The 12500-nt window shown below is 46.1% G+C and overlaps 2 protein-coding genes across 2 annotated transcripts in view; both read right to left on the bottom strand.

The window, feature by feature from the left end:
• Positions 1-8792, bottom strand: part of LOC311372844 (TBC1 domain family member 4-like) — a gene marked incomplete at its 3' end in the record, with an annotated part of 13040 nt that extends 4248 nt beyond the window's left edge. Inside the window, exons 1-4 of the mRNA XM_084489792.1 lie at positions 7822-8792; positions 1697-1825; positions 1008-1245; positions 76-323 (exon numbers count right to left, since the gene is read on the bottom strand). Coding sequence (XP_084345918.1) covers positions 76-323; positions 1008-1245; positions 1697-1825; positions 7822-8217 — 1011 coding nt within the window. The remainder of the gene's footprint in view (positions 1-75; positions 324-1007; positions 1246-1696; positions 1826-7821) is intronic.
• A 653-nt stretch (positions 8793-9445) lies between these two features.
• LOC311372842 (COMM domain-containing protein 6-like) lies at positions 9446-12449 on the bottom strand. Its single transcript, XM_084489791.1, has 7 exons — positions 12193-12449; positions 11783-11841; positions 11464-11529; positions 11298-11374; positions 10965-11133; positions 10350-10502; positions 9446-10190 (listed from the first exon to the last, which is right to left on the bottom strand). Exons 1-7 carry the CDS (start codon positions 12215-12217, stop codon positions 10140-10142), a joined length of 600 nt encoding a protein of 199 aa, XP_084345917.1. The 5' UTR covers positions 12218-12449; the 3' UTR covers positions 9446-10139.
• Between the last annotated feature and the right edge of the window lie 51 nt (positions 12450-12500).

Genomic DNA, 12500 nt, shown 5'->3' with positions numbered 1-12500 from the left:
CTGCCAACACTCTTTGGCCTCTGGAATTAAACAAAGTCTGAACTCGAACTCGTCCCCGGTCGGTCGACGGCGTACCTGGAAGAGCATGGTGCGGTTCTTGTCGGCGTCGGACGGCTGCACGTGATTGGGCGCGCTGGCGTGACGGCGGCGCGCGGGGCCCATCATGCCCGTCTCCCGGGGCTTCCTCTGCATGGCCCCCGCCAGGCTGCTGCAGCGCGTGCGGAACTCCTGCTGCTCCTCAAAGCCAGAGTCCTCCAGGATGCATTCTGGGAAACCGCCCCGCAGGCTGCCCTGGCTGGCGCTGCTGGACATGCTGCTTCCTGCTGGCGTGGGGACCGGACGCACGCACAAGGTCATCGACGCGCACGCAAACACACACGCACGCACACGCGCACACGCACACACACACACACACACACACACACACACACACACACACACACACACACACACACATTGATGCGCGCGCACGCACACACACATGTCATATGCAGGCAAGCACGCACGCATGCACACACAGTCATATGCAGACACGCACGCACGCACAGTCATATGCAGGCACATACACTCTACTGGATGCCATCATTAAAGCATCTTGATAGGGAGAACACTCCCTCTGGAACTCCCTCCCCAACCACATCCGACCACAGCTAACACACTCCCTTCAATTAAACAGCCCCTCAAAACCCACCTTTTTAAGATGGCCTTCACCACATCATCTCCTCCCCTTCCCTCCCCTTCCTCCTGTTTTATCTTTTCACTTCTATACGTTCTTTTTAAATGATTTTATTTTGTGTTCACTCTGTCAAGCGTCTTTTGAGTGTTTGTAAAAGCGCTATACAAGTCGAATTGTATTATCATTATGTTGTGTAGCTCTGGCTGTACATGGCACATCAGTATAAGTGTATAAGTGTTACACAGAACATGCCTCATTCCCATCCTTCCATTCAGTATTTTAATCTAACGGAGGAACGCGCGTAAGGAGACGGCCGCACAGGGGGCCTCACCTCGGGCCTCGGGGAACTCCGCCTGGAGGCTTTCCGTGTCCTCCAGGCTCTCGTTGAGGACGGAGGACAGCGGGTCCCCCTCCCCGCCCACGGTGAACTCCACCGGGCTGCTGCCGTCGGCGGACGCCCGCTGCCCGCTGAGCAGACGCTGGCGCTTGCGGTCCAGCTCGTGCTGTCGGAACTTCTCGATGCAGTCGTCCACCAGCGTGGAGGGGGCCTTCTTCTGGCCCACCGTCACCTAGGAGCCGTTTGGTCTGGTTAAGGTTCCAGCCTTCATTATCTTTTGACATTTAAGGAGTGAGATTTGGGAGCTATTGTTTGCTTGTAATTTGTTCGTAAAAAAAGGCACAGCCATCTGTCCGCTATTAATCAGTGAAATGCTTATATCTGTTCAGACGATTTAGAGTTTAGACTGCTCCCGGCTTATTTCTGACCAATCACAGAGTCTCTTCCCTGATTGGTTCAGGTAATCCCTCTTGCCCGTCAATCACAGGTACGTGATAGCTACACTCGTCGTAATGGTGGAGAAACGGAGGGAGGGAGGGAGCAAGAGTGATGGGACCTTGTTTGTTTCCAAAATCGTGTCCTCTTCTGTTCTTTTCCTGCTCTCTCTCTCTCTCTCTCTCTTTGAAAAGGTCTAATCTTAACCGGAGCTCCTCTAACGCCCGACGCCGCCGTGTGTGCCTCACCTTGCCGCAGTACAGGACCTCGTACTTCTGGGAGTTGTAGAAGGCGTCGTCCGTCTCCTGCCTGGGCTGGGCGTCGGCCTTCAGCGCCGACTTGGACACTTGGCGAACGCTGCTGATGACCTCAGAAACCTGACGTGGAGACGACAAAGGTTAAGGTTTTCAGCCACGTCACGAGGGACGGCACGGGGGACAATCGGGGTGGAAGGGAATGTAAACCCATCCCTGCTGGGGGCTGCGTTACATACACTACGTGAGCAAGGAAAGGGATCGGATGGATTGTTCCTTCGAGCCCAGAGGAAATACAAAACTAGCTGCGCAAGCAACACTCATCAAGACTTTATATTAGCGACTCCACCACGGTTCTCTCCATTCACTGCCCGAGATGTGTGTATTCACCAGAGGATTGCATAGAGTACGGTGTTCAAAAGTGGTCTGTAAAATATTAGTAGCATTGTCAAATATAGCAACACACAAAACTCCACTAAACGACACCAACGCTGTGGTTTATGATGCACTGACACGCTGCAACGAGAAGTTGATCAAAGACTCGCAGTGAAAAACAGAGGCATCACACTTAAGGACATTGTTGGCCAACGGAAAGAGACCCTGACAGCATAACGGGGACGGAGCTAGCTGGGTCTTTGGGCCAGCGAGGGACACGCCCACGACTCCGTGAGAGCAGAGACAAAACAACCCTGAGAGAAAGGAGCAGCATGAAGGTCAACTGCCATGATTGTTTGCTATATTTCTTTTTGTCCACTGTGGCACAGAACTTTCACTGCCCTCCATCCTTGGAAAGTAAAATTCTGGGAAAATAAATTACACAAGTCAAAGTGGTGATTGCCAAGTTTTGTTTAAGCCAAAGCGGAAATGAGAAACCGGGGTTTGTCCAAGCACAACGCCTCCTGTGGTGGGGGCAGAGCGGGCACCTGTCAGAGCCGGCACACCTAAACACAATCTGCCACCGGAGCGTTCCGATTGTTGTGGATTACCGACGAGTGAGGGCTTCTTTAAAATGAAACGGAGAGTAATCAGAGCCAAGGTCAGCTCAACAACGTGTTTGAAGCAAACACAACCGCTTAACCAAACAGCAGCACTGCACTCTGCACACATGCACTCCTATTGGGATCTCTGATAAGAACACTAGGCATCCTGCTGTTCAAATACACTCCGGCGCTTTGGACGGAGGGGAAAGTACCAAACCTAAACAACACAGACCACCCGGAACCATTGGAATTGATACCCAGGGTGTTGAGGAGGAATGGCATCCCAGAGGATGACAAATTCATGCTATTAAGAGAAAGGAATTCAGCCACATAAAAGGCAAAATCAGGTGGTTCACCGTTTACCTGACCACCAGCATGTTGCCGTGGCTACCAAAGCCATTTTAAGAGCACTCTCTGTAAAGGTCACACACAAGTGCTTTGACTCCCTGGGGTAGGAACCATGCAGTGCTAGATACAGAGGCCCCTCTGTTGAGACAGAGAATATGTACTCCTCTATCGCCAAACTCCCCAGCTCTCAGTAGGAGAGGTAAGAGAGCTGGGAGGGGCTGAGATCCTGACTGACAATTGGCTGAATCCTCTGGAATTTCTTGAGGATCTTCCAAAAACAACTTTTTTTTTAAGATTATGGAAGTAACTAACCTTGGGGTTAGGGTTAGAAAAAAAAAGTTGTGAAACCAAGCAAAAACGCAAACCCAAGTAGTGTCAAAACAGAGCATAAGACCATGATAACAAAAAGCCATATGTAGATACATGTGTTTTTCCTGTCCCGTCCGGTCCAATGTAAACACTCCTGTCAATGCACACTGTCTTAATTCTTAAGTCTTAAAAAGTCTGCGAGGATGTGTGCTGTGCACAATCTCTCAGTTTGAACTTCAAAACGTGCTTTCTAAGGCTGGGCGACTCCACCGCGGTTTGCTCAACCATCCCTGCAGTGAAACCCAAACAGGTTCAAACAAACAAACAAAGAAGTGTCGATAGCAAGAGCCATAATAAATACGGGTGAATAAAGTAATGGACAGAGCAAAGTATTGTTGCCCACAGACTTAAGGCTGTTTACAGACAATCGTAGGACTCATGAATGTGATGACCTCGGCCGGCCCCATCATGTATCAGAGGAACACGGGTGTGCCGTGTGCAGCCCATCATGTCTGCCCCGTCCCAATTAATGAAACCGTCAGACGGACGCTGACCTATACTATAAAAAAAAAGAAGCCCCGTTTGATTATTCATGAGCACGACGACGCCCCGGTCCGGCACCGTTTGATCCGATTAATTATTTGTAGTGTGAAACGATACGGAGTCAAACCGGCCGCGAGCAGCCGGGACAAGGCGTGTGGAGCACGGAATGCAGCGATGAGTCATGTGGCGCACGCAGGGACCAGGCCGTGCTCCTCCACCCACTTCGCATTGTTGCACGCGCTGCTTTTCATCATCTCCCAGATCGCATGACGACTGGTCCGTCGCCGGTCCCTCGCAGACAGTATCAGTAACACGTCTCGGTGTGCGTGTGTGTGTGAGTGTGAGTGTGTCGGTGTGCGTGTCCTCTACGGAGCCAACCCTGCAATTATAACCTAGTGCAGCTGGGCAGACTAAAAGGGATTGTCCGTTCTGAGCTGGGTCTGTGTGACTCAGCGCCACAGAACCACGTCTCGGTTACTCTTATCGGAATCACATTCAGAAACAGACTCATTGCTAAGTAGGCTTTCACATAGAAGACATTTGTTTTGGCCTCGGTGGTACAATAAGCACGTATTGGGACAAGACCAACAAAAAAAAGGTAACTAGTAATAACAATAATGACGTGCTTATAATAGTAAATAGAGTAGCATGACGCCACAACCGAGTATTACAAAAGGGAGGGATGACATAAGCTTGATTTGGTACCCACTAGGAGTACAGGTTGAAAGCTATGCTGCAGGCTCGTGTCTGGTGACACGCGTTGACGGAACAGGGTTATCATCATGCGGGTTGCCCAGAAAAGGGAAGGAGAAAGCTAAATAGTGTGTCAGAGTCTGTGTCACAAGTATAAAAGTGACATGAAAACATTTACATAACTCAATAATGACTTCATTGTTACTGATGAATGTATAAATACAATGATACATAAATAAATAGATGAATAAAGAGACAGCAACTTTATCTAACTTCAGTTACTTTATGTAACTTCTAAAGCCTCTTTTTGGCTGACCGACATCTTAATAGAGACAATCGTCTCGAATGTGCCATATATAAAAACAAAGGGGGTGTTGTTGGGTTGAATACACCTGGTTGTTTGAGCTCCAGATGCATTTTAACACTGTACCCCAACAGAGCTATTCCATCGTATCCTATGCCGAAAGCGAATTGGAAATTTTTCATCAGGCATACGCCCATAAAGTCTGGATAAGAACAGGCTAAGGCCTCTTTAACAACACTGAAGCCGGCTCATTCCCTCCTGCTTGATCACTTACTACTTCTGCCCGTCTCCATGACAGCACTTCGGATGGAGGATTTAGGAGATTGCTTTGGAACACAATGCAAGAGTTCTAATAGAGAGTTATTGGTTTATCCAAGAATAGCAGTGCAAGTGACTTTACTGTCATCTTTGCTAGCACCAAAATACCCTGTAATCCTCTTAATATTGCACTAGAGAAATGAAAGGTCTTATTGATATGAGACCTAGATCACAAACTGTTCAGATCCCCAGATCTTCCATGCTGTCATCAAATTCTAAGATGTCATGCTGTCAAAGGTGCTCAAATCTGAGATGGCTCTCCCCCTGCCGTCATCCAGAGCGGAGAACCAAGCCACTGGGTCACCTAGCAGTTAACAAGTGAGGTCAAGAGATCCCATAGGGCTCCTTTTCCCCCCGAGTCAAACACAATCAGTAAACACTGTGCAGGCACAAAATGACCACCGCTGAGCTGATAATGGCCCAACGGGAGTGAGGTCAGTGTTCTATTTGTGCCTGCGCTATGCCAGTCTCACCCCCAGCCCCCCCCCCCCCCCCCCCCCCCCCGGACGCTCAACCAGGTCAAAGGCTGTGACTGCAAGCCAACAGATCTGTTCGGATGCAGCCCCCTGGGACTGTTTGTGTGATGGACTCACCCAGTCGGGGTTGCAGCTGTGAAACTTTAAACTTTGCTTGTATTGTGTGCAATGTGTCATTGTGCAGACTGCGTACGCTGGCTTTCAAGGTGACAACAGAAATGTCCTTTAGACATAACTGTTCCAGTGTCTCCAACACAACCTAATGAAACATAACAAATGACAACACTTGTTTTATCCTTACAAGCTGCCACTGTTCATTAATTAAGGCACAACAAAGACAAAGATTGTGTGTCTCTCTTCACACGTGTGATATAATGGAGGTCCATGGAATGCCGACTGCCCGGTTTCAGACCGCATCCACACCACCAGAGGAGGGGAGTTGAACCAAAAGGCATGGATTATTTACATCTTCACGTAAATAATGTAAACAATCAACGTGGGGTCTTTGCAAACCGGCCAAATCCCTTAATGCTGTGGTGAGGGGTCACACCTCATCATATTTTAATCCAAAGATTTTTTTGTGTGACAAATGTTTTGAGTGGCTCCATATTTAGATTAGTGTGTAGGTCGCCCGGGGTTACATCATCTGTGACTCATCACCCTTTCCGATGGCCCCGCTTTCCGCACCGACGATGAGCCACGCAACATGACTCCCGACTCAGTTTGAACCCCGTCACATCAGACGGACAGGTGCAAGAAATCCGTCTTTAGGCTGTTTAGCCCCGGGTCTGCAGAGGAAAGTCCATACATGATCAACTTTCTCCAGCGACTATTTCAGTTCCTAATTCCAAAACGTGTAGTTCTGACGACACAAATTTAAAAGAAAGACCTGAACGGAAAGCTCCTATTCCCTGTGGTACGGGTGTAATGCTCCGATCAGGACAGGACCCCCATGTTACCGGCGCAACGTTCACACCGGGGACAGGTAAGCAGACAAATAACGCAGTGTTCAATGATGTAACGGTGTGGGTTCCACATGGTTCCTCTTGCACGTTTTGCACGTTGCATGTTGTTAGCCGCTTGCTACCAAACTTGTTAGACTTGTGTAACCGTAACGACGCAGACTGGGGCCCCGTCAGCGAGGCCTCTCCCATGGCTGCATGTGCTTGGTTGTACAGAGGAGGTTCATTAGCTCCTCCTCTCTGACGTGTAGCATCATACATCATACTCTCTCTCTCTCTCTGTCTGGTTTACCCAGAAGACAAACAACCAAGCCCTGGGTTTGTACATACCAGGAGGAAACCTGATAGCCATGCATGCAGACCGATCCCTGAAGATGTATGGGAGTTACTGTATGTACGACCTAGGCTGTGGCCCATTTCATGCTAGCACGTGGCTGGAGAGCACGGCTTTAGGTAGGCCCCGAATGGCATCGTGCTTCATGCATATATGTCAGGAGTCATGACACACTACCCCAAACTGTAGGGTTTGATACAAACAAACATGCACGTTATCAGTAGGAGACACCTTCCCTTCTTCAGCATGCATACTCCAATCAGAGCAGACCAGGACCCTAATACACTGTGTGTGTGTGTGTGTGTGTGTGTGTGTGTGTGTGTGTGTGTGTGTGTGTGTGTGTGTGTGTGTGTGTGTGTGTGTGTGTGTGTGTGTGTGTCACAGTCCAAACTCCACCCTACTCTCCAAGTAGGATTCTCCAAGTAGAAATATTTATGTTAAACATGATAATCAGGTTTAATCTAAAATATGGTTTCCATGAGACAATGGGGCAGATGTTCGATCCACCACAAGGGAAGGATCAGCAGATTATTTTGAAGGCAAATCCAGGTTGCATTATCCACAGTAGCCTTGGCCCAAATCCTTAATACCAGAAACAAACATGTTTTGACTGGGTTGTTATCCATGTTGTCTGGACCTATTCTGAAATAAATTAAACGAAAAAGGCATCTCATTCCAGGAGCTGGAACATCATTCCAGTCTTTGTGTTCCAGTGAGATCAATTGTGAAAGTGAAAAGTAACGCAATAGCGTTCTCTTTTGTAACATATAACATATATACATACATACATACAGACTTGCAATTGGGTACTTGGTGTTTACTGGTGCTGCTGTGTGTATTTCGGTCACCTACCTGGTTGGGGTCACAAGCCTTGAAGACGTGACATGACATCTGGGATTCGGGGTTGTCTTGTTGCCCCCGGATAAGATAAGCAAAGTAAGTGAGATCATTGCTGTTGTGAATGAATCGCGAAATGAGCTGTGCTTTGTGTTCAAATATGAAAACAGATGAGTTGGCGTTATTGGAAGGGACGCATCTGATGAATGGAGGTATGAGCACAAGCTGAACTTCCCTAGCCTGAATGGGACCAGAGTCGTTTTTTTCGCTCTTCCTCCGAATTTCGGCCACCAGCCACGGCAGCATGGGCAAGGTAGTCCGTCTGTCCAAAGCGGACGAACCGATGTACCACAAACTGAATCGTTTGTCAGATTTCGGTGGGTTGTTTTCCTTTTCCTCTTGACTCTCCATCTCTGCTGGTCTGATTCTTTTCTTTTCTTGTGTGGACCAAAACTTAAATGACAGCGAAAAAACCTAAACAAAATATGAATATTCAATATATGGACGGCCCGGGTATACAATGTGCCCCTTCACGAAATAAGATATTACCGAAACATATTTGCATACGTCCAAATATTTTAAAAAGTCACACAATAGCTTGTACGATCACGCACCATGTGCTCTCTGTGTCGATCATATCAGTCCTTTGATACTGTGGAAATCGGTAGGCTTAATTTTCAAGGAAAAATGGTACTAATGGTACAAATGGTAGTTTTCGTCATGCATTTGCTTTTGCGTCAAATGCACAACAATGCATAAGTTCACGAGTTTCTTTTCTAAAACGTGGCGTTGGCAGACTCCGAGGTAAACAGTTGTCCATGAACCAGACTCCCAGTCAAACGCGTTTCGTCCTGTTCTTCTGTATCTTGCGCGCTACACTAGGAAATGCATACACAGAAAATAAACAAAAAACAGAACGCTGCATCAGCCTCCACTCCTCGGCGCTGTTTGACAGCTGTCTTCAGAAATGTATAATTCCGTGCGTCTGCAACGCTTCAACGCAGTCTCCCATCCCTGAGATTCTGTCCACACAAGAACGCCTTGGAGGAGTGGCCGTACCTCCATGGGCCGCGCGAAGGGAGGGGAGCAGCAGACCCACAAATCAGTCTGTTCCTTGCATGCGCGGTAGTGGGCTGTCCCGTTCGGCTGTCTGGGACACGTGACCCGCCCCTGTACCGCGCCCCGCCTTCCATACAGTACACAATAGTTGGCATGCCAGTGTGGAAAATTGTTGTATGTTCTAGTGTATACCAAAATGTGCGCCCAAAATGAAGACAAATACAAAATCAAAAACAAATAATGAATGCGTGAAAAGCACACTAGGTAGCTAGGTAGGACCACATCAATGGAGTGACTGAAGAAAATGTGTTATTTAGTTTTAGTCTACATAGATATGAAAAAAAGCTGTTTATTTATCTTATTTTCTGTACGCCACACACGTGTCACATTTCCCATGTTGCCGATACACCGTATTTCACTCCACCCTCTTTTCTCAGTAAAGATAGCAACATGATGCTAGAATAACAAGCTACAACGCTGTCTGCATTATCATCATACATGGGATTACAAACGTCAAACTGATTGCAAGTGAGCTTTTATTCATTGTTGTTTGTTTATACAAACACACACACACACACACACACACCCACACATGGGCATATTTATTGAGCGCTGCGTCAGGGGATCCCCTGTTGCCAACTGGATGCCAATTCCAGAAATAGCGGCAGTGCTTCATGTAACATCAGCAACGAACCATCATGCCAGATCCAAACACGTAAATGATAAAAAAAAAAAAAAAAAAGTCCGAAAATGTTTGCGTGAAAACAATGATTATTGAACATGAATAATTGGATGTCTGGGGTTGCAATAATGTTTCAACTCAAAATATACTTTTTTTCTTGCCTTTACAATAACTATCCCTGGTTTGCCGCAAGTAGTTTACTGCAATTTCCTACTACAAATAAGATTATTGGCACGTTGGTCATTGAATTAATAATTCATGTCTTCATGCACAGCATAAAAACATTTCAACATATTTAACTATAACAGACTAATAGACTTTGTCGTGTCAAGAGTCACAAAATATGCTTCTAACATCCAAGCAATCTCCACATTCAAAGCTAATGTAAATTAGCTGAAAAAAATGCATTTTTCTTTTATAATACTCTCCTAGACAGTAACTAGCAAAGTTACTTAATTGATATAAACAGTTACCCACCAGTGAACTTTGACATTCACAGCCACTTCGATAGTCTGATATAGCCATCTTGATTGAATCCTGTCAAGCTATTTTGCGTTGTTGCACTGAAAAAGAAATCCACGCCTTCCGATCCCTACACCGTCTCCAGAACCGCAGCCATCTCCTTGAACTGCTTGTGAAAGTTCTGAAAATAAATTTAGTTAGTAATACTAATAACAAACAGGCATGAATTTGTTAAAAATCATATTGAAATTGACTGATAATCATGTTTGCATAAGTCACAGTAACACAGACAACGTTCAACGCAAATATAGGAAATATTATCAACTGTAATGATATGTACCTGAAATTGTGGAATGGTCATCTCAAAAGACTTCTGGCTAATCTGTCCAGAAGGCTCGGCTATCTTCAGCAGCACAGACACAAAGGGAGAGTTCAGAGACCGACATGTATCTGAGCTCACTGCCATGCCAAGTTTCCACTGCATGTCCACCAACTAGACAGAAAGGACCAAACAAACCAGTTACATACCAAGCTGGTGACCCGACACCCGTGCCATGTTTGAAAACATGAAAGCATATCAAGGCTGATCTACCTGCATGCAAAAAGGAGAGGTTTTTACTAAAACAACAGATGGAAATAGAAAACAAATGCAGACCAAGGACCACATCATATACATGCCTATCATAATATTAAGAATAGCTGAACAGTTCTATCTTGAACCGTGCTTTAACCTGCCCAATGCACATTAATGGCGGGTCAAAGCGGTGTGTGCAGTCAAACTACAAAAGGGACACAATATTTTGGAAATTCACTTTGTTTATGTATTTGATGGTGGGGAGTTGGAATTTGATACGCAAAATGGCTTGAAATATTGCATTACAGTTATCAGAATGGAGCGGGCACAAAGGGATCCCCTGCACTGGTGGTTTGAGTATAGTAATAAAAACAAACATGCCTGTCCAATGCTAAGCAGGGCCTGGACCTCCTGCTGACTATGGACCAGAGGACCTTGCTGGGTCCACAGCTTGTGCACAACCTGCAGGGAGGCTTTGGGCCACTGGCTACAGCCCTCTTCCAGCTTGGACACCAGGTCTCCTGCAGAGAGGTTGCTCTTCCCCGCTGACCTGCAGAAGATAACACGGCATTCATTTAGATATTGGAGCTTGTACAGAGGGATCGGTTTTACTTATGAAACATGTTTGTAATTGTGCACATTTCATCATTGAATGGATTGAGCAACGGGACCCGCATGCAGTTCAGCCAATGAAACATGACACCAAGAAAGTACCTGAACGTCAGCATGAGGAATCTGATAATGCTCTGCAAAGCATTTTCATCGAGATTCACTCCATTTCTCTGAAATGTCTGCGCAGACATAAGAACACGCGTAAGAAGGAGCAACATGAAACGGTGATTTGGTCAGAGTGAAGATAAACTACAGTAGATATACTCACGTCAGAGATTTGAGATGACTCCACACCCCTGGTGAGGCCTTGGAGATAACTCAATATGCGCTGACACTGTAAAGTTCAACAGACTATCAAAAACCACAACTTCTGCTGAAGCCGAACAGCAAACATTCTGCTATGCACATTTTGAGCCACTTGGTGGCCCCAAAAATATCTGATATTTTTTTAACAACAATATGTGTAAATCACATACTGATTTATGACCAATTTGATTATTGGTACAATGTGTATAATGTCTTATCCCTAAAATATATGCATTTAAAATAAGACAATTTATTTGTCTTACGAGAAAAATCTGACTTACTATGTCCGTGAACAGCTCTAAGGAAAGTCTCCCAATGTTACCTATCACTTCGGCTGCGCCTGAAATGCAAAAGCAAGGTTATTGATCCTCATAAACTACACTACTGCTTCACCCACTGAGAATAGCAGCCTATAGCTTAATGCAAAGAAAATCACAACACTGTCTAGGGTGGTTGTGGAAGAGGTGGAGGAGTAGAGATCCATACAAGCCACCATGCTTGGCAGTTTATATTGAGTTATAACACAGCAATCTATCAGAGCAATATGCATATCCCACGCAATTACAGTAATGAGAAAGCATTGCATAGCTTGGGGTTCACATTTAGCCCGAACGTGCTAACTCTTTACAGCAGCATTATCTTTAGGGTACAACAAGACAATCGTATGATATAAACTGAGGTTCACACACACCGTCGGATGCATCAAGTCCCGGCATCGTCAATAGATGGAAATGTAGAAGAGACTTAGGAACCTGAAATCTGATTTAACTGAGTTATCGTCCGTTGTTATGAAAGGCAACAGAGCTCCCCCGCGACTTCCATCTGTCAGTGTGACACACACATCAACAGTTCATCAATTATCTGCCTTAATAATTGTTAATCTATACCGTATATTGTTGTTTTTTTATGAATAATGTGAGCGATGTGTCCGTGAAGTAAAGCTTTGGGGCGTCCACTTCTGGTAGACGGCGCACGTGACACTGGACTGTTCCAAAGCAC

This window comes from Micromesistius poutassou, assembly GCF_964030765.1.
Source record: "Micromesistius poutassou genome assembly, contig: SCAFFOLD_5129, whole genome shotgun sequence".
NCBI classification, from domain to species: domain Eukaryota; kingdom Metazoa; phylum Chordata; class Actinopteri; order Gadiformes; family Gadidae; genus Micromesistius; species Micromesistius poutassou.
The sequence above is the reverse complement of the archived record's forward strand: the minus strand, read 5'-3'. Positions and strand labels throughout refer to the sequence as shown.